The sequence below is a fragment of the Pristis pectinata genome, chromosome 30 (genome assembly GCF_009764475.1).
Source record: "Pristis pectinata isolate sPriPec2 chromosome 30, sPriPec2.1.pri, whole genome shotgun sequence".
Taxonomy (NCBI): domain Eukaryota; kingdom Metazoa; phylum Chordata; class Chondrichthyes; order Rhinopristiformes; family Pristidae; genus Pristis; species Pristis pectinata.
In genome coordinates, this window is record NC_067434.1 from 9,012,374 (window position 1) to 9,035,183 (window position 22,810).

At 39.4% G+C, this 22,810-nt stretch overlaps 1 protein-coding gene across 2 annotated transcripts in view; it reads right to left on the minus strand.

The window, feature by feature from the left end:
- The window catches only part of LOC127584666 (protein TBATA-like), a 51,886-nt gene that overhangs the window by 9,203 nt on the left and 19,873 nt on the right, over positions 1-22,810 (minus strand). For both annotated transcript variants that reach the window (XR_007958417.1, XM_052041524.1), the window contains exons 6-10: positions 17,978-18,066; positions 14,004-14,150; positions 12,684-12,765; positions 11,097-11,262; positions 2,036-2,082 (exon numbers count right to left, since the gene is read on the minus strand). Coding sequence is in view for 1 of the 2 variants with exons in the window: in XM_052041524.1 (XP_051897484.1) it covers positions 2,036-2,082; positions 11,097-11,262; positions 12,684-12,765; positions 14,004-14,150; positions 17,978-18,066 (531 nt within the window). In the remaining variant the exon portion in view is untranslated. The remainder of the gene's footprint in view (positions 1-2,035; positions 2,083-11,096; positions 11,263-12,683; positions 12,766-14,003; positions 14,151-17,977; positions 18,067-22,810) is intronic.

Here is a 22,810-nt window from a genome sequence, read left to right on the forward strand (position 1 = left end):
TTGTCATATGAGGAGAGATTGAGCAGACGAGTATCTGCACTCCCTTGAGTTTAGGAGAATGAACGGTGAAGTCATTGAGATGTATAGAATTCTTAAGGGACTTGACAGAGTAGACACAGGAATGATATTTCCCTTGGCTTGATTGTCTGGAACCAGGAGTCACTATCTCATCATAAGCGTTGGCCATTCAGGATGGTGATAGGAAGGAATTTCATCATTCAGAGAGTGGTGAATCTTTGGAATTCTCTACCCAACAGGGCTGCGGATACCTAATTGTTGAGTATATTCAAGGTAGATATTGCTAGGTTTAGTTGTTAAGGGATTTGAGGAATATAGGTTTAGTACAGGAAAGTGGTGTTGATGTAAAATAACACTCATGATCTTAATGAAGGTCAAAATGGCCTACTCCTGTTCTATTTCTGACATTCTTATATATCATATAACTACACCTTAATAACGGCTTTTAGATCAAATCTATTTATCTGGTTTCTTCAGTAATTTTGCTAACTTTTTACAAAAGCCTTGTACATCAGATATAGTATCCCATGTAATCTCAATTGATGATCTATTAGGCTTGAAAAATCCTTTACTCTTGTTTGACAAATTTTACTTAATTTCTAATCTTTTCCTCAATTTTACGTTTTCTTATCAAACATACAAATTTAGCCTAATGTGGACCCTCCCTTTTAAAATCAAATCCCTATCTATGATTACTTGCATACTGGATTAGAATAAAATTTTGTACACATTATAGGAATTCATCCCATTTTCCAAGTTACTACTACTTCTGGGCATAGTATCTTGCAGTGGTTTATAACCGGAATGATTATTCTATATTTTTTACTTGAAGATCTTTTAACTATGTATAGTTTCCTACCCTTTAGATTAGAGATTATCTTAATTGGTTGGCAGAGGGGGTGGTAAGATAGGAGGGGGAGTCAGACATCCTAAATACTGGAAGTGAGGTGAGGGCTAGGAGATTGGGGTGGATTAGATTAGAGACCTTGGTAGAGTCTGGGGAGGGAACAGAAATGGCAAATAGCAGGAATCATAGATTTGGATATAAGTGACAAGATTGTGAAAGATTGGGGTCAGATATTGAGGCAAGAATTAGAAATGGTCATTGAAAAGGTTCAAACAAAGATTAATTGGAGCACAGTGCCTCTTTAGATGACTGTGATGAATTCCTCCACACCCCCCACCACCCCCCGCTACCATCTGCATTTATTAAAACTGGAAGTAGGTAGCTTGAGTGCTTGTTGGTGTGGACTTTCAGAATCTTTAGTTCTTCCAACTACCTATTCTGCCCTTTCATAGTTTGTTCTCTCCACCCCTTCCCTTATTCTGCAACATGTTTGATTTCTATCTTTTCCTAGTTCTGATGAGAGGTCATTAACTTTAACCATTAACACTGTTTCACCACAGATGCTGCCTGGACTGCACTTCCCAGCACTCTGTTTTTATTTCAGATTTCTAGCATTTGTATTGTTTTGCTTTTTGTTCATCAAACTTACCTGGCGTTGGTGTGTAACTTCTTACATCTCTTACTGCACGGCAAAATGCCAAATCAACTGAACAAACTATCAATTTTTTTCTCACACTCTTGCAGTACTTTGTATTTTCTCTTCCTCATCCAAATTCGGCGTTGAAAAGAAATCTGCCTATTTTATGGCTGATTGCATCCTTTATGTTGTTCAGTACCTCATGGTGATTTGAAAATATGGGTCAGTACAAAGGAGAGCTACTTGCTCCTTCGGAATGCTCTCAATGCTCAATCTTTACAGTGGAATTGAATACTAATCAGGTTTTACAAAGGCCTACTAGGACCAAACACAAAAAGAGGTAAAAGCTCAAATAATGCCAAGTATTAAAACTTCCAGTTAAATGCAGGGCACATGATGATCTGCAGTCAGACCATATACCACACTACTGTAAGATCAGGGAGTTGATAGTTCAGTGCACACATAAAGAGATTCAGCATTTTTAATTGTTAAATTGTTAAACCCCCATGTTAAATTGGAGAAGCTTCACTCACCTGGTTGGTCTTCTTCAATATTTTCAGGCTTCTTTTTGAGATAATACCTGAACAAAACACAAACGATGCAATTAGAAGTAGCAAAAAAGTATACATTTTGATAACATTGTTGTTCAGTATTTGTTGCAGGAGAAATCCAATCCTCTGAAAATCTTGTCACTTGTTTATTTTCCTTACATCATCAAATTTAATCCCCTGGGGACTGGAGCTTAGAGTTGGGGGGAAACATGGATGGAATTCCCAGGATACTCTGACAACAGAGTGGGTTCACAGAATTCATTTTAAACACAATGAAACTTGGGTAAAGTGCAAAGTCAGGAACTTGCAAGTATAGGAATTTGGCACTGAGAATGCTTAGTGCCTCCAATACTTTCTGTCTTATACTAGTCCTGGAGAAGTAAGAATTTAATTTCTGTTCAGAGGTTAGTACAAGCTAGTGTGTTTAATTTAATGCTTGCAGCAAACCAAAGGATAAGTAATATATACCAATCAACTTTTAATAGAAACCAGCAAATTAAAGCAAACCAAGCATCAAATGAAGAGATACTTCAACAGAATGATATGACTGTAAATTACTAAACCTTCTATTGCTCATCCCTAATTGCCTTTGAACTGAGTGGCTTGCTCGGTCATTCAGAGGGCATTTAAGAGTCAACGTTCTGAATGTAGGACTGAAGAATTGTGCTCAAGAACTAGCATGTCTCTATCTACAATTGAATTATCTAGCAATGTACAAAATTGCCCAGGTATTTACTGCTCACAAATACTACGACACATCCAGTCTGGCAAATTACTGTTCAATCAGCCTAGCCTAGACTATCAGCAAAGTGATGTTCCCAGTGCTGTGAAGTGGCACTCAGTCACCTCTGCCCACTCTCGGTTTCGACAGGATCACCCAATTCCAGACCTCATTAAAACATTGGTCCAACATGGATCAAGGAGCTGAATTCCAGAGGTGGGGTGAGAGTGACTGACCTTGACGCTCAGCATTTGACTAAGTGTGGCATCGAGGAGTCCTAGTAAAACTGAAATCAATTGGCATCAGGGGAAAAAGAGTACAGTAATTGGAGATGTACGTTGCACAAATGAAGAAGGTATGGTTATCAAAAGTAATCATCCAAGCCTCAAAACATTACTGCAAATATTCCCCAGGGCAGTTTCATAGGCACAACTCTCTTCAACTGCTTCAGCAGTGACCTTCCTTCCTTCATGAGGTCTTGAGTGCAGATGGATGCTGATGATTTCACGATGTTCAATTCCATTCTACCTACTCTAGTACTGAAGCAGTCCATTTTGGCATTCAGCAGGACTTGGATAACATTTGGGCATGGGCTTATAGATGGCAAATAACATCCATAAGAATATAAGAAATAGGAGTAGGGTTAGGGCATTTGGCCTACAACATCATTTTCATGTCCTATCCACATACTATTGGATTCCTTTAACATCCAGAAATCAATTTCTGTTTAGAATGCGGTCAATAACTAAGCCTCCACAATCCTACTGAGCAGAGAATTCCAAAAAATCACCACCCTCTGTAATTTCTCATCTTTTCAGTCATAAATTGTCTAACCTGAACACTTTTTGGTGCCAAATGACCTTTGAGTAACAACAATACTAAGCAATTACCATTTCCTTTCATTACTAAGCCCCTCACTATCAATATTCTGGGAGTAGCCATTGATCAGAAAGCCAATTGGACCATAAACCGAAACACTGTGGCTACAAAAGCGGTCACAGATTGAGTATCTGCAATGAATGACTTGCCTCCTGAAATTCCAAAGTCCTTTGAGCAACTACAAGGCACAACTCACGTGCAGAATAGGAAACTCTTTAGCTGTCTGAATGAGTGATGCTTCAACAACTCATAAACCTCAACCTATCCAGACAAAGTAGTCTGTTTGATTAGCATCCCATCCACCACATTAAACATTTATTTCTTCCATCACCAGCATACTGAACCATCTGAAAAATACACTGCGGTTACTCATCTAGGCTTCTCTGACCGTACCTCACAACCTCTACCACCAAGAAGGATAAGACCAGAAGATACATAGGAACAACACCACTAAATGTACTATATTTAAATGCACGTAGCATTAGGAATAAAGTGGATGACCTGGTGGCACAACTACAGATTAATAAATACAACATTGTGGCAATCACTGAGCCATGGCTTTATGACGGATGTGATTGGGAACTAAATGTCCATGGGTACACAGTGTATAGGAAGGATAAGCAGGTAGGCAGAAGGAGTGGTGTGGCCCTGATAGTGTCGTGGTTACCCACAATAAATAGATGACCAGGAGAAGCAGAAGATTACTCAAGAATTAAACTTTTATTTGCAAAGGAAAGTTGTGACAGCCAGACAGTCAGTTACCAGTCACCCTCTGACTACTGCTCTCTCTGACTGCCCCCCGAGCAAAGCTTGCAGGCCTTTTTTTATACCTTTTTCATAGCTCAATTACATTGTTACAATCCATCATGTTCTCTCTTACTTCACAGTTTCATCCTTCACCATTTGCCTCCTTTCACAGTTGTCTCCTGGCTCACAACCATTTGTTTTTCACCACAGTCATTTCCTGACTCAATCACAGAGTGCCCCAGTTATGTATGGGCATTGGGAGTACTGGTACTAGTCTACAGAACTATCAGTTATAAAACAATACTAGGCTTATTGACTACAAGGCTAACAGTTATAAAACATTACAATGTGTCTCTATTACTTATGAGTTCTAAAACTCGTTTGCACCTGGCTTATCAGTTATGAAAACTATCAGCTACAGAACTGCTACAAAGTCATTAGTCGCACTAGCCACAACAACCATTAGCTACACAATAGATCAACAGTATCTTCCTAGGAATGGGATAACCATCTGTTTAATGAGCTACACTAAATCAAAAGTGTCTCCCTAGGAATGAGCTATTTCTTTAATTAGCTATGTGTTTCCTGCGCTAAGAGTTTCCCGCGCTGGAGCTGAAGAAGAAGGAGGCCCAGCGGCCATCTTAAGGAGATCAGCAGCCATCTTAAACACAGAGCAGACTATGAATAAAAAAAGTATAGCCTCTACTTTCTATATATTCTATGATGTTTAGTAATGATATAAAATCAATAGAAAGGAAGGACATTGGGTCAGAAGAAGTGGAATCCTTATGGGTGGAGCTAAGAAATAGCAAGGGTAAAAGGACAATAATAGCAGTTATATATAGGCCCCCTAATAGCAGTCAGGATGTGGATTATAAATTGCAGTTAGAAATAGAAAAAGCATGTCAGAGTGACAACGTTAAGATAATTATGGGGGATTTTAACATGAAGGTGGATTGGAAAACCCAGCAAGGCAGTGGATCTCAGGAGAGTGAGTTTGTAGAATGTCTACGGGACGGCTTTTTGGAGCAACTTGTTGATGAGCCCACCAGGGGATCGGCTGTTTTGGATTGGGTGCTGTGTAACGATCTAGAGGTGATTAGGGAACTAAAGGTAAAGGAACCATTAGGAACTAGTGATCACAATATGATTGAGTTCAGTTTCAAATTTGAGGAGGAGAAGCTGATAACTGGTGTATCGATATTTCAGTGGAACAAAGGAAATTACAGTGGCATGAGAGAGGAGCTGACCCAAATTGACTGGAAGAGTAAGCTAGCTGGAGGGACGGTAGAGCAGAAATGGATAGAATTTCTACAAGAAATAAGGAAAATACAGGATAGATATATTCCAAGAAAAAAGGTTTTGAATGGAAAAAAGGCACAAATGTGGATAACGAGCAAGGTTAAGGCTAAAATAAGAGCAAAAGGGGGGGGGGGCATACAAGGAAGCAAGAATTAGTGGGAAAACAGAAGACTGGGAAGCTTTTAAAAACCTGCAGAAAGAAACTAAGAAGGTCATTAGGAAAGAAAAGATGAACTATGAAAGGAAGTTGACAGATAACATTCGAAAGGATACTAAGAGTTTTTTTAAATATATGAAAAGTAAAAGAGAGACACGGGTTGATATAGGACCAATCGATAACGGTGCGGGAGGGATTACAATGGATGATAAAGAGATGGCAGAGGAACTAAATGAGTATTTTGCATCAGTCTTCACCGTGGAGGACATCAGCAATGTACCGGAGAGTCAGGGGTCTCAAGGAATGGAACTGAGTTCAGTTAAGATTACTAGAGAGAAAGTGCTAGGAAAGCTAAATGGACTAAAGACTGATAAGTCTCCAGGACCGGATGAGGTGCATCCCCGGGTTCTGAAGGAGATGGCTTTAGAGATTGCGGAAGCACTGGTGACAATTTTCCAGGAATCGATAGACTCCGGCATGGTTCTGGAGGATTGGAGGGTCGCAAATGTAGTTCTACTGTATAAGAAAGGTGGGAGGCAGCATAAAGGAAATTACAGACCTATTAGTCTGACATCGGTGGTGGGAAAGTTATTAGAATTGATCCTCAAGGATGAGGTTATGGAATACCTGGAGGTGCAAGGCAAGGTAGGTCCAAGCCAGCATGGTTTCGTGAAGGAATGATCCTGCCTGACCAACCTATTGGAGTTTTTTGAGGAAATCTCAGGTAGGGTGGGTAAGGGAGAAGTTGTAGATGTTGTGTATTTAGACTTTCAAAAGGCCTTTGACAAGGTGCCGCACAAGAGGCTGATTAATAAGATGGGAGGTCATGGAATTACATAGAATGGGTGGAGCATTGACTGGTTGGCAGAAAGCAAAGGGTGGGAATAAAAGGATCCTGTTCTGGTTGGCTACCAGTTACTAGTGGTGTTCCGCAAGGGTTGATGTTGGGGCTGCTTCTTTTTATCTTGTACATTAACGATTTGGATGATGGAGTAAATGGTTTTGTGGCTAAGTTTTCAGACCATACCAAGGTACGTGGAGGAGTAGGGAGCATTGAGGATACAGGAAGGTTGCAGAGAGACCTATATAGTTTCGGAGAATGGGCAAGGAAATGGCAGATGAGATTCAATGTTGAGAAATGTGCAGTTGTACACTTTGGAAACAGAAATAAATGGGCAGATTATTATCTAGAAGGGGAGAAAATTCAAAGTACAGAAGTACAAAGGGACTTGGGGGTACTCGTGCAGGATACCCTAAAGGTTAACCACCAGGTTGGATCGGTGGTAAGGAAAGCAAATGCTATGTTGGCATTCATTTCGAGAGGTATAGTGTATAAAAGTAAGGAAGTGTTGATGTGGCTCTACGGGGCACTAGTGAGGCCTCATTTGGAATACTGTGTGCAGTTTTGGGCCCCATAACTTAGGAAGGATGTGCTGATGTTGGAGAGGGTTCAGAGGAGATTTACGAGGATGATTCCCAGAATGAAAGGGCTTACGTATGATGAGCGTTTGTCAGCTCTTGGACTGTACTCACTGGAGTACAGAAGAATGAGAGGGGACCTCATAGAAACATTTAGAATGTTGAAAGGACTGGACAGAGTAGATGTGTCCAAGCTGTTTCCCTTGGCGGGTGAGTCCAGGACCAGAAGGCACAATCTTAGAATTAGAGGGTAGAGGTCTAAGACAGAGTTGAGGAGAAATTTCTTTAGCCAGAGGGTAGTGAATTTAGGGAATTCTTTGCCACATACATCAGTGGAGGTCCGATCATTGGAGGCGTTTAAGGAGGAGATAGATAGATATCTAATTAGTCAAGGTATCAAGGGATATGGGGATAAGGCTGGAAATTGGGGCTAGAAAGGAATAGTTTCTTTTTTCTTCTTCTCATGGACATTCCCCCATTTCTCATTTCTTTTTTCTTTTTCCCTTTCTTTTCTTTGGAGCAGACTCGATGGGCCGAATGGCCTTCTGCTCCCTTGTCTTGTGGTCTTGTGATCTTGCAGAATACCTTCCTTCATTGTTGCTGGGTCTAAATCTAGAAACCATCTGGAAGGTGGCTTACCTCCACCTTTTCAAGGATAATGGGCATTATGCCACATTTTTAAGGATTTAACACATTTTTAAATGCAACATAAATGGAATGAAAAAGGTTGTTTTTATATGGCACCTTTCACGATCTTAGGACATCTAGAAATAGTTTTACTTCTGAAGTTTGGTCAGGGAATATTGCACCACTATTGAAAGTCCTATTTTTCACCTGAATTGTTACAGGAGGGTTTAAATATTTGACTTTCTAACTGGAGTGGGCTCCAAATATTTGACTTCAACTGTTTGTTTCCAAATTCTTCAGATTGTTATCTGCACCCTAAAATACACATGTAACTAGTTTGATAAAACACTGGAACCCTAAATGCTTTTTGACAAAGATAATGTACCTAAGCAAAATAGTTTTGTAGTTATGGCATGGAATAATTACAGAACTGCCTGTCCTAATCATTGCCAGCATTCAATGTTTGTATACGACACGTCTTACAGGCACCGATAGAAGAGCTGAAGTTAATTGCAATTAGTTTCCTGACATTTATGGGGACAAAGTAAGAAAGCCGAGGGAATCAGTGCCATTGCTGGGAAGTGAATATTCTGTTTATGTTATGTGACATATCAACTCTATGTGATCATCACAAGAAACTCAATATTTTCTCATCTCTCTGTAATGAATTCAAAATCACCATCCCTAAGCTAGTATCACCACCACGGATGAGCTTGTGTTTTCATTCATCATTCAACCATGGCAGGTGAGGTTAGCAGTGAGAGCCCACTGGCTATCAAGGCTTTTCAGGGTGGGACTTGCGACATGGTCAAAAAGGCTTTGCTCTGTGAAGGTTCTTGCCAGTCAGCTGTTGGACAACCCTTTTGTTGGAGGTCATACCCAGGCTTCAATCGAAGAAACTACTTACTCCCAATGGTGTATGACCAGCAAAGTTAGGTGGCTTGCTGGTCATCTGCAGATCTGGCCCAAGAAACAAAACTCTTAAACTTTATAAGAGGCAATTGCAAAGATGTGGGATGATTGGGAAATTAGATTAAAAGGTAGAAAAGTGGTAGAGGATACTTAAAAGAAATATTTCAAAGTTCTCAGCAAATATACGTTCCATCGAGAAAGAAAGATTCCACAAGAAAATAAATTAAGGATGGTAATAAATTGCAGAAAGGCATCTGAAGATATGAAAGTTTATAAATTTTGGAGAACTTTAGAAAGCAAAACAGGATGACAAAAAATGGTGAAGTGGGATAAAATAGAATTTGAGATAAAACTAAGAAGGAATATAAAAACAGATTGTCAGAGGTTCTAGCTGAAATGAAGAGTGTAGTAAATATAAGTGTTGGTCCCTTCAATCCTGAGTAAGGTGGGATTCATAATTGGGACTTCATAAATGGCAAAGAAGTTAAACAAATATCTTGTATTTGTCTTCACAACAGAAAACCTTAAAAAGAGGAAAAGGAAAATGAAGTTAAAACAAATAAAAACATTAAAGAAAAATAATGAAATGAAGGGCTAGTAAATCATGTGGACGTAATTGTTTGTTTCCTAAAGAAATAGTTGCAGACACAGTGGATTCATTAGTTATCATCTTTAAAAATTCTCCTTAAATTCTCAAATGGTCCCAGCAGAAAACTAAATGTAACACTACTATCTGAAAAAGGAAGACTAGGAAAACAGGACAATTAACCTCAGTATCAGTTTTGAGAAATTGTTGGAATCTGTTAATAAGGAAATGATAACTGAGCACTTAGAAAATCATAACATGATTAGGCGAAGATGTGTCTGTTTTTATGGAAATGAAATTATATTTAACAGATGTATTAAAATTCCCTGGGGAGGTTTGGAGTTTACTTGGTGCTCCTTTTCTTTCAGAAAAGAAGGTATCTCAAAGGAGTTTGTAAAGATATGGATGCCAGAACGAAATAATGGGAGTTTGGAAAAGCAATAGCACGTCCAAGGGAAAAGATTTGGAAGCTGCTAAAAGCAGTGAGTGTAGTAATATAGCTTGGGATGAGACTTCCAGAAGATAAGGATGAAATATTGGTTGGGCAAAGAATAGGCCACAGTCCACATTCAGAATGTCTAGTACTGGAAGTGAAAATGTCAAAGGTAAGCCAAAAAAGACAAAGTTACAGAGTGGATTTGGAAATTGCTGTTTTTAATTTTTTCTTTGGTTTATTGTCACAAGCCACCCAGGCAGATTATTCCATACATAAGTGCATTGAGGTAGTACAAAGAAAAGTACAAAGAAAACAAAGTGCAGAATATGGTGTTGCAGCTACAGTGAAAATGTAGTGCAGGAAAACAAATGAAGTGCAAGGACTAATATGAGGTAGATTGGGAGATCAAGAAATCATCCTTAGCATATGAGAGCATTCAAGAACCTGATAACAGTGGGATAGAAGCTGACTGTGAGTCCAGTGGTACTACATGAGTTTATTTGAAGTATTATTCTAACTTAGAATTATGTATCATTTTTACGGCACTGACAAACTCATTAAGTCATCAGATTTATATTCTACACAATCAATGCAACCTGTTCTTCTCCTTCCCTTGCATTTGTCTCTTACATACATTAATGTTAATCACTTCAAGAACTCTGACATTGTTCCAGAGTTTCTCCACTCTCTGAGTAAGGAAATTCACTCAAGGATTTTGATCCATTCGTAACTCACAGCTACTAAATGCTTAAAACATGAGGATAAATTGAAAACGTATTCCAAAAAATGAATTAAAAGTATAAGAGAAAATAAGCACAAGCGACTAGAAATTCATTGCCAGTTGGTAGAGCCAATCACGCCATATGGTAAGAAAATATGTTGTACTCTGCCTCTGAAATTCATTCTGTTGACTATGTAATGATTTTAGCGCTACTGACAATGATACATTTCTAGAAAATGCAATTCACAACGGGCAAGATTGTTCTCTGTAATGGAATTTTCTCATTACCCGAGAGAACAATTTTAAGGTGTTTCAGTTAAAGTAATTCATGTTACCATTTTAAAATGTCACATAATGCAGCACCAACCTGAAATATATTGAGAGTGAACAAACAAGCATAATGCAGGATGAGTATTAGTACATGCAATTTACATTCATAATGAAAAAATATATTTCTTGAATATTACAGAATGCGGTTGAACAGTTTTTAAATTAGTTATAGTTCTTATATTAATGTAATAATTTCTCATTCATACCTCTTGTGTCTTTTCCTAGTAGAGGTTGACCTTCTTGAAACCGAGGCTGAAGGAATGTGATCCATTTGGGGTTTCAGTCGATCCTCTGTACTTTCAGCATATTGCTGGTAATCAGGGTAGCTACTTCCTATGACCGACTGCACCATTCCCAGTACAAAATCTTTCTCTGTAAATAAATACTCCTCATAGGATCTTTGGTTTTATGTATAAGCTCATATCAATGAAAATAATTGCTCTCTCAAACATAGCATTAAGGTCCCAAAAGTCATGCTGCTGTAAAGCTGATTTAGTCCAGTGGGAAGAGAAAGTAAGACAGGATTATAGTGTGAGAGCCATTTCTCTAAGTACCTCTGACCTTTTAGATGAAACCTTTTAAATTCCAATGTTTGGGGCCATGGGCAGATATTCCACTTACTCCTTTACATGGTTTGCAAGCTCCTGAGCTTCCTTGTGAATTTTTTGATGGACTCATTCAAGCCATACACCAGCTGAGAGCGGTCACAGACTCCTGAATTTAATAGGTTTAATGTGCTCAGGGTAATCCATCTTGGATTATTTTATTATATATTTATTATCTGTTGTGACATAATTTACATCCTGCCACAGTTTTGACAGATAAGTGAACAATTAAATTGAACTGAATAGTCTGGCCAGAAAATGACCAAAATGCTTCCAGTGGGTTTACTAACATACTTAAAGGAAAGGAATCTAACACCTCTACCTGGTACGGCATATTTATAACTCCAGTGCTATGTGATTGAATCTTAACGCCTCTGAACAAAATGAGATTGGCATTGTATTACTCCATTGTTAGTATTGTCCACATCATAGAACATAGAACATAGAACACTACAGCACAGTACAGGCCCTTCAGCCCACAATGTTGTGCCAACATTTTATCCTGCTCTAAGATCTATCTAATCCTTCCCTCCCACATAGCCCCCTATTTTTCTATCATTCATGTGTTTATATAAGAGTCTCTTAAATGTCCCTAATGTATCTGCCCCCACAACCTCTGCCAGCAGTGCATTCCACACACCCACCACTCTCTGTGTAAAAAACTTACCCCTGACATCCCCCTTATACTTTCCTCCAATCACCTTAAAATTATGTCCCCTTGTGTTAGCCATTGTCGCTCTGGGAAGAAGTCTCTGACTGTCCACTCGATCTATGCCTCTTGTCATCTTGTACACCTCTATCAAGTTGCCTCTCAGCCTTCTTCTCTCCAAAGAGAAAAGCCCTAGCTTGCTCAACCTATCCTCGTAGGACATGCTCTCCAATCCAGTCAACATCCTGGTAAATCTCCTCTGCACCCTCTCTAAAGCTTCCACATCCTTCTTATAATTTCTATCATAAAAGCAAATTACATAACAAGTGTCCCAAACCATCAATAAATAGCATCAATGATACAATAGTAAAATAATACTTTTAACAAATTTGTACGTAGATCAATGGAAGTCAGCAACATAATGAAAACAGTATAAAGGTTAATTGAGTAAGGGTTAATTGAAACTTGTGTTCCAGTGACACACACACTTGAATGTTGTGCTGCCAGTTAATGATTCACAAAGGCCAAGTTTTCCTCACCTCTTTGCCCTGCACAAAGCAACCATTGCTGGATGGCAGAGAATGAGTCTGTTTGTAGAAGTTGGCAAAGTAATTCCAGTACCTGGGAAGGAAAACAAATATGCAGGTCAGGATGACAGTGATATCACCATGGTAAATAAAGATGATGCTGGGAATCGATCCTTGGCAAGATCAAACACAACTAGAAAGTGAACTCACAGCCTCATGTATTGTGTTTTATAAATGGGCAACCAATGCTTAAGAGGTGGGGAAAGGCTGGAAGATCTTATTGTCCTTTTTTTATCCAAGACCCTCTGCTGTGAAAGTAGCACAGGCAAGCAGATAGAAGAGGATGAGCGTGTACATGCATGCATGCAGATATAGCGACATGTGGCACAGGAACAGGAATGCCAATGTATGCATGCACAAATACACATGGATGCAAAGACATGCATGGTGACAACACATATGTTTGTAACAGCAGGCAACAACATTCTAGCCCATCTCCTGTCACATGCCAATGATGAGTCAAAACCAAAATATAATCTTTGGGTGAAGCATGGCTGATGAGAGCCAAAACTAGGCTTAAGTATATGTATACAAGATCTTGAATAAAGTATTGTTTAACAATAGGGATAATGAGGTAACAGGTGCATTAGTGATGTGCTACAATACCACTATTGGTGACTGAAATTACAGTGTGAGGAATTTACCATTATAAGTTTATATCTGGTTACCTGTAATGGATATATTGCCACTGAAAGTGATCCTAATCATAACAAAGGAAAAAAAACTGTGAAAATACTGAGCTGGTCAGGCAGCATCTGTACAAAGAGAAACAAAGCTAACATTTTAGGTTCACGAACTTTCATCAGAACTAAGTCAAGTTAGAAAACAAGTATGTTTTGAGTTGTTGGGGTGGGGGAAGAACTGAAGAAAACAAAAAGAATATACGTGACAGTGTGGAGACCAAGAGAGGCTGAATTTCAGAGATAGTTATGGTGGTAAAGCTTTGTTAATTGCAGCTGATCTAATTGGAGGAGGAATAAATAGAGGCAGGTAAATGAGATCAGATGAGAGAAAAAAAAGCAAAATGCTGGAACTATTAGAAATAAACAAAATCATTGTAACAAGAGGTCATGGATCTACATTAACACCAATTTTCTCACCACAGACAGTGCCTGACTTTGAGTATTTCCAGTATTTTATGCTTGTATTTCATATATACTGATTGTGCAGTATTTTGTTTTATTCTTGGAATTATTATGTTCGATCTTCCTCTGTCTGAAAGAAATATAAATTAATAGTTAGATATTGTTCCTTTAAAAAGTTTGGACTCACCAGTAACTCTTGGTCCTGGAAGGGTCCATTGTGTTTATTTCTCTCCTGGACTCCAGTTCTGGAGGATCGGTGACTCAGAGCAGGAGTACAGTTTGGGATTATCCGACCAGTCTGTGCAGAGTATTGAGTCATTCTCCTTTCTTCTGTCTGACAAAATAAAAGGAACCATCACATTATTGTTCTTTCTGCAAGGAATACCTTGCTCTGCACCTTCCAAAAACTAAGGCACAACTAAAACATGCTTAAAGATCAAAGTGTTATTGCCAGCTTTTGCCTCCATTCTATTTTATGGTAAAATTGCATCCCTTCGACACAGAACCAGCATACTGCAGTTATCAGAGCATATGCCCCAATCCTGCAAGCTATGAAGGAGCCAAGGAGGATTTCTACTCTAACCCTGGGTCTGCATTCCAGGCAGACAAACTGATTCTAGTGGGTAACTTCAGAACCAACTTTGTAAAGACATTATCTTATAGAAAGACATATTGGCCAGGAGGGAGTAGACAATGCTGACACCAATGGAGTCCTCTCCTCATAAAATGCTTGCAGCACATTCTTGTCATAAACAACACACTATGTTCCACAGAATCAAGCAAGACTCCTGCAAGGTTCCTAATCCAGACATTGGCACCTGTTAGATTATATTATTGACCATGTGAGATACTGTAAGGATCACCTTTGCCTTGACTGGTACCAATCAAGTGTTGGACTGAACACTGCCTAACCTGGTCTATATCTAAGTCTATTTGTCCGTGAATCAATAGCAATAACAGAAGCACTGCCACAACATAATCAATGTGGAAGATAGCTTTTCTCAGACAGAACCTCACAGACAACATGACAACTTGGTGCCTGCAGGCTGAGGGTTGGAAGAGAAATTCTGATCTGCTGAGAGGGGGCGAGGAAGAGGATGGGGATTGGTGTGATGATGTAGTATATATGGATTTCAGTAAGGAATTTGATAAGGTTCCATATGGTAGGCTGCTCTGGAAGGTTAGACCACATGGCATCCAAGGAGAACTAGCAAACTGGATACAAAATTGGCTGGATGGTAGGAAACAAAGAGTAATGGTGGAAGGATGTTCGTCAGACTGGAGGTCTGTGACTAGTGGTGTGCCCCAGGGGTTGGTGTTGGGCCCATTGTTATTTGTCATCTATATTAATGACTTGCATGAGAATATACAAGGAATAGTTTGCAGATGACATGAAAATAGGTGGTGTTGTAGACCGTGAAGAGGCTTATCAAGAACTGCTGCGGGATTTTGATTGGCTGGGTAGGTGGGCTGAGGAATGTCAAATGGAATTTAATTCAGATCAGTGTGAAGTGTTACATTTTGGAAGGACAAATCAAGGTAGGACTTTTACATTGAACGGTAGGGCCCTGGGTACTGTTGTAGAACAGATGGACTTTGGAGTACAGGTGCATAGTTCCCTTAAAGTGGAGTCACACGTGGACAAGGCAATGAAGAAGTCTTTTGGCACGCTGGCCTTCATCAGTCAGGGCATTGAATATAGGAGCTGGGAGGTTACGTTGTGATTGTACAAGACGTTGGTGAGGCCACACTTTGAGTATTGTGTTTGGTTTTAGTCATCCTGTTGTAGGAAGGATGTGATTAAATTGGAAGGAATTCAAAAAAACATTTACAAAGATGTTGCCAGGACTTGGGGGACTGAGTTATAAGGGGAAGTTAGATAGGCTGGGCCTTTACTCCTTGGAGTGTAAGAGACTGAGGGGTGATCTCATAAAGGTATATAAGATCATGAGGGGCATAAATGGGATGTCGGTCTTTTTTCCAGTGTTGGAGAATTGAAAACTAGAGCACATAATTTTAAGGTTAGAGATGAAAGGTTTAATAAGAACCTGAGGGACAACTTTTTTATGCAGTGGGTGGTAGATATATGGAACCAGCTGCCAGAGGAAGTGGTTGAGCCAGGTACATTAGAGAAGTATGTGGACAGGTATATGGATGACAAGAGTTTAGAGGGATCTGGGCCAAATGCTGGGAAATGGGATTAGCTTGAATATACATCTTGGTCGGCATGGATACATATGTGCCAAAGGGCCTTTTTCCGTGCTGTACGACTCTATGACTCTAATTAGTAAAAGTGGAGAGAGAGAGGAATGTAGTTCTGATGTCCATAGGAATGAACATATGTACATCAGACTTTTGAATTGAATAATATTATGGGAGCTTGTTCGTAGGGGCATCCATTAATTGGTCACTCGTAACTGGGGCAGCCTGTAGAGCTAGCGCCCAAAATCAATTAATGTTCAGGAGAAATTTGTGATATTGGACATGTTGAGACTTTGTGAGAAGGTTCCTTCTAGGCCAGCTACAAGTACCATCCCTTCTCTGTAATTGTGGCAAAATAAGAAAAAGCAATGGATTTTTTTTTGTAGAAAGACATAGTTTAATCTTGATTTCAGGAGATTAATAGATAATATTGAGTGCCTAGTAACATATATAATCGATGAGAAAAATAGAACATAGAACACTACAGCACAGTACAGGCCCTTCGGCCCACAATGTTGAGCCAACATTTTATCCTGCTCTAAGATCTATCTAATCCTTCCCTCCCACATAGCCCCTTATTTTTCTATCATTCATGTGTCTATATAAGAGTCTCTTAAATGTCCCTAATGTATCTGCCCCCACAACCTCTGCCAGCAGTGCATTCCACGCACCCACCACTCTCTGTGTAAAAAACTTATCCCTGACATCCCCCTTATACCTTCCTCCAATCACCTTAAAATTATGTCCCCACATGTTAGCCATTGTCGCCCTGGGAAAAGGTCTCTGACTGTCCACTCGATCTATGCCTCTTATCATCTTGTACTCCTCTATCAAGTCACCTCTCATCCTCCGTCTCTCCAAAGAGAAAAGCCCTAGCTCACTCAACCTATCCTCATAAGACATGTTCTGCAATCCAGTCAACATCCTGGTAAATCTCCTCTGCACCCTCTCTAAAGCTTCCACATCCTTTCTATAATGAGGGACCAGAACTGAACACAATACTCCATGTGTGGTCTGACCAGAGTTCTATAGAGCTGCAACATCAACTCGTGGCTCTTGAACTCAGTACCCCGACGAATGAACGCCAACGCTCCATACACCTTCTTAACAACCCTATCAACCTGTGTGGCAACCTTAAGGGATCTATGGACGTGGACCCCAAGATCCCTCTGTTCCTCTACACTGCTAAGAGTCCTGTCATTAACCTTGTATTCTGCCTTCAAATTCGATCTCCTGAAGTGTATCACTTCACACTATTGATAGATGCCTGAGCATTACTGTGAAAATTAAATTATCCTATTTTCACATTGACACATGTGTAGCAAGTCTGAACTGATCTTAGAACGTTTTTCTTCCTTTGCATTTGACCATCATCTAATATAATTATTTCCATCTATTTAGTCAGTTTGTCAAACTGAATCTCTTCATTTCATTCAGAATGCAACAACATTAAAATATGCAAGGCAATGCTTGAAAGCTTTGAACAGATATTGAGTGCAGCACATTTAAAAGGCTTTCAAAACATCATGTACATGCATTCAGATGACTGCTAAGTATTGACTTGACTTGTCATTACAAAGAGATTTCTTTCATAAAGTGGTTTGCGCCAATGGTTGCCAGGTCAAATTAATACCTTTGATGAGGTGAAAAAAATTGCAGCTTAAAGCCCAAAATCTTTTCCTCATTGTCTTTCTAAGTATCTGTATATCTTATAATTAGTTGATGGGGAATAAAGTGATGAGGAGCAAGATTCACTATCTGGTTACCACCCATGTGTGCTTCTCATTAACTGTGAGGAAGACAAGAAGGCAATACAAGAGCTTTGTTGAAATTACCACCTTGGAACTTTTCTTCCTTTTTTATTTGAGCATATGATGCTAATGTAATCTCCACAAGAACGCAGAACAATAAAATGTAACCATTTTGCAAAGCTCTATTGCTAATGAAAGGTGTGCTGACCTTCTTTTGTTCAGACTGTTCAGGCGTAAGGAAGCAGGCCTTAGAGGTAAATTCTCTCAGTTCTTCCCGCCAAGCTTCAGACAACGGTACTGAAAAAAGTCATCCTTATTAGATCAACAAACAATCAAATAAGTACTGTTCAGCATGTCTGAATATTGAGGTATTTCCAAAACTGAGATTCATTCAAAAATATCTGTACAAGCTGATGAAGTGAAGGAATACTTTTGTCATCAAAGTATGTATTCAAAGTACTTCCAAATATCTGATCACAGACATTGTGGAATAATCGTGAACTATTGCAACAAATACTTTTTAACACTTGTCTGAAAGTTGTCTAGCATCAAAACCAATAATAAACAGGTGTAGAAAAGCAAAATCAGAACAAGCTTCCCCGCAGATATTTGGGCCTACAGTGACAATTTGAATTTAGAGCATCATTCACATGCCAAAATGTTTTTCAAGAATGTCACCAAACAAAATTTGACACAACGCTTCAAAAGATAAATTTTACCCAGCGATCAAAAGTTTGGTAGAAGAGGTAAGGTTAAGGACTTTTTCAAATAATGAGGGGTAGGGATGCTTATCATAGAATGATTTCAGCACAGAAGGAGACCATTAGGCCCATCGCATTTGCACAAGCTTTCTACCAAAGCAACTCTCTAGTTCCACCCACTGGCCTTTCCTCCCTGGTCTTTCAAATTTTTCTTCACCAGATACCTGTTCAATTCCCTTTCAAAAGTTACAATGATATCTGCTTCTACCACATCTGCAGACAGTGTATTTCTGTTTCACACCATGTGATATGTCCTGTCACTTTTAATTCTCTCGTCTTGTCCTCGACCCTTCCACCAAAGGAACCAATATTATGCTATCCACTCTGTCCAGAGCCGCATCATTTTATATACTACGATCAAATTTCCTGTTAGCTTCTCTTTGAAGAAAACTGCCCCTGCTTCTCTACTCTAAGCTTCTAACTATAATTCATTGTCCAGGGAACTATTCCTATAAGTTTTTCTAGACTCTTTCTTAATGCCTTCACATTCTTCGTCATATAGTGCGACAACCAGAATTGAACCAAATACTTCATTTGGGGATGGACGGGTGTTTGCTAAAGGTTCAGCATAACCTCACTGCTTTTATATCCCATGCCTCTATTGATAAACCCCAGAATTGTGTAAGCCTTATTAACTGATTATGGTTAGTGCCCCTGTGTGATTTCCTTATGTATTTTCCTCAAAAAGTGAGTCTTATCCTGTCCTGGTGACTTACCTACTATAAGTTCAGTTAATTTTTCAAACACCTCCATCCCATTTATTGTTGATATATTCATTGCCTCAACTATATCCTCTTCCACTATTAATTTGGAAGCTCCCACTTCCCTGATGAAGACAGATACAAAGTACTCAGTTAGTACTTTAACACTGCCCTTGGTATCCACATGTAAGTTTCCATTTTTGTTGTTAATGGGCCCCATTCCTCCACAAATTCCCTATTCGCTATTTCTATGCTGACAGAATACTTTTTTAGATTCTCATTTATTTTGGCAACTAATCACTTCTCATACGCTATCTTTGTCTCTCGTGTTTTAATTTTCACTTCCCACTCAGATTCTTCTGTAATCAACCTGTTTTTGCTGGTATTTACAAACTTGACTCTTGTCATATACTGTATAGCACTTTTTTTGCTTTATTTTTTGTTTCATATATCTTTGTCATCCGTGTGCTCTGAATTTAGTTATTCTTCCTTTACACCTCCCCACCCAACTGGGAATGTGTGTAGCTGAACCAACACTTCCTTAAAGGCAGCCCATTTTCTGTTAAGTTTTGCTTAGCAACCTTTGGTTCTAATTTACCTCTGCCAGATCCACACTAATCCCATTAATGCTGGCCTTCCTCTAGTTAATTATTTTTACTTTGGCTGTAGCTCACCAAAGTTTCATGATTTTATGATCAATATCTCCTAAATGCTCCTATATCGAAACTTGATGCAGTTGACCTACCTAATTCCCCAGAACCAAATCCAGAAATGCTCCCTTCCTCATTGGACCAGAATCATACCGCTCTTAAAAAAATATCCTGGACACATTTTAGAAACTCTTAATCCTCTAACATTATTACTAGCCCAGTTTACATTGAGATATTTAAAGTCTCCCATTCTAACTACCCTGTAGTTTTTGCACATCTTGTAATTTCCTTGCCTATTTGCTCCTCTTTTTCTCTCCTGCTAACTGGTGACCTATGGATTATGCCCAGAAGTGTAATGTTTCATCTACCATTTCTTAGCTCTGAGCAGGCTTTGTCTTTGATGTCTCTACAATATCCTCTCTTTTAGATATGGTATTATTCTCTTTAATCAATACACTCCTTTTCAATCCATTTCCTTCCTGACCACATTGTATCCTGGAATATTTAGTATCCAGTCATAGAAACAGAGCAACATCGAAAATGGGAGTAGAAATGGGATATTTGGCCTTTCAGTGCTGCTCCACCATGCAACATGATCATAGATGATCATCCACTTCCTCTCTTCTTCCCCTGTCCCTTGATCCCTTTGGCATTTAGAAATATATCTTTCTTGAATATCTTGAACATACTCAGTGACTTGTTCTTCACTGGATTCGATGGGTGGAGAATTCCACGGATTCACCACCTTCTCAGTGAAGAAATTTCTCCCAACTTTTTTTCCTAAATGACATACCCTGAATCATGAGGCTCTGACCCCTGATTCTGAATTCTCCAGCCTTTGGGAATGCCCTACTTGTATCTAGTATTTCTTGTCCCGTTAGAATTTTATAGCTTTCTGTGGCATCCCCTCTCATTCTTCTATACTTCAGTGAAAACAGGCCCAACAAACCCAACCTCTCCTCATATTGTTAGTCCTGCTCTCCCAAGAATCAGTCTGTAAAACTTTGTTGTACTCGCTCCTTGGCAGAACATCCTTCCTCAGATAAGAAGACAAAAACTATTTACGAAACAAGGTCTCACTGGGGCCCTGTTCAAATGCAGCAAGACATCCTTACTCCTAGACTCAAAATCCTTTGCAACGAAGGCCAGCATACCATTTGCTCTTCTAACTTGCTGTACCTGAACACTTGACTTGCTTTCAATAACCATTGTATAAGGACAATCAGGTCTCATTGCACCTTCCCATTTCTCAATCCATCAACATTTAGATAATAATCTATTTTCTGTTCTGAGAACCAAAGTTGAATACCTCATATTTATCCCTATTAAACTGCATCTGTATGCAACTACCTACTCTCCCAACTTGCCTAATTCACATTGGAGCCTCTTTGCATCCTCCTCACAGCTTGAATTCCCACCCTGTCCTACCATTTTTTAAATCAAATTCCAATTATCATCAGCACATCATATTCCTACATGGCTATCTGTGCCTGTGTTTCACCAACCTTATTTACCATATTCATTCATAGTAACCAAATTTGGTAGTTATTTCATTTCCATTTTTGCTAACCCCAGTAAAATCCTTACATTGACCTAAACTAGTACCAACTGAATTCGCTTTCTTTTTGTAATCTGCCTTTACTTTCATTTTATCATTTTTCTTTACTCTGATTCTATCTGATGGTGTACCCTTATGCTTGTACACTCTGCCCCTTTCCAATACCCTCTGGTTATTATTACCCCTTCTATTGTCCTACACTGTTGCCTTTTCCTTTTTATCAGTATTTGGAAAGCTATGGCCTAATTAATGACAGTCAACATGGCTTTGTGCAGGGCAAGTCATGTCTTACTAACTTGATTGAGTTTTTTTAGGATGTGACAAAGGTAATTGATGAAGGTAGAGTTGTGGATGTTGTCTACTTGGATTTTAGTAAGGTGTTTGACAAGGTCCTTCATGGTAAGCTCATCCAGAAGATTAAGATGCATGGGACCCACGGTGACTTGATTATTTGGATTCAGAGTTGACTTGCCCATAGAAGGCAGTAGGCAATGGTCGATGGGACATATTCTGGCTGGAGGTTCATGACTAGTGGTGTTCTGTAGGGATCTGTACTGGTACCTTTGCTGTTTGTGATATATTTGAATGACTTGGATGAAAATATGGGTGGGTGGGTTAGTAAGTTCGCAGACGATACAGAGATTGGTGGCATTGTGGATGGTGAAGAAGATTGCCAAAGGATACACAAGATATAGATTAGTTGCAGATATGGGTGGAGAAATGGCAGACAGAGTTTAATCTGGCTAGGTGCAAGGTGTTGTACTTAGGGAGATCAAATGTAAAGGGATAGTACATTGCTAATGGCAAGACCCCTAACAATGTTGATGTACAGAGGGATCTTTGGGTCCAAGTCTATAGAGCTCCCTGAAAGTGGCTGCACAGGTTGATAGGGTGGTAAAGAAGGCATATGGCATGCTTGCCTTTATTAGTTGAGGCACTGAGTTCAAGAGTCAGGAAGTTAGTTGCAGCTTTATAAAACTCTGGTTAGGCCACATCTGGAGTATTACATTCAATTCTGGTGCTCCATTGTAGTAAGGACATGGAGGCTTTGGAGACAGTTCAGAAGAGGTTTACCAGGATGCTACCTGGATTAGAGGGCATGTGCTATAAGGAGAGATTGGGCAAACTTTGGTTGTTTACTCTGGAGCGGCGGAGGCTTAGGGGAGACCTGATAGAAGTTTATAAGATTATGAGAGGCATAGATAGAGTAGACAGCCAGTATCTTTTTCTCAGGGTCGAAATGTCTAATACTAGAGGGCATGAAGTTAAGGTGAGAGGGGATAAGTTCAAAGGAGATGTGTGGCGCAAGTTTTTTACACAGAAAGCGCCTGGAATGTGCTGCAAGGGGTGGTAGTGGAGGCAAATGTGATA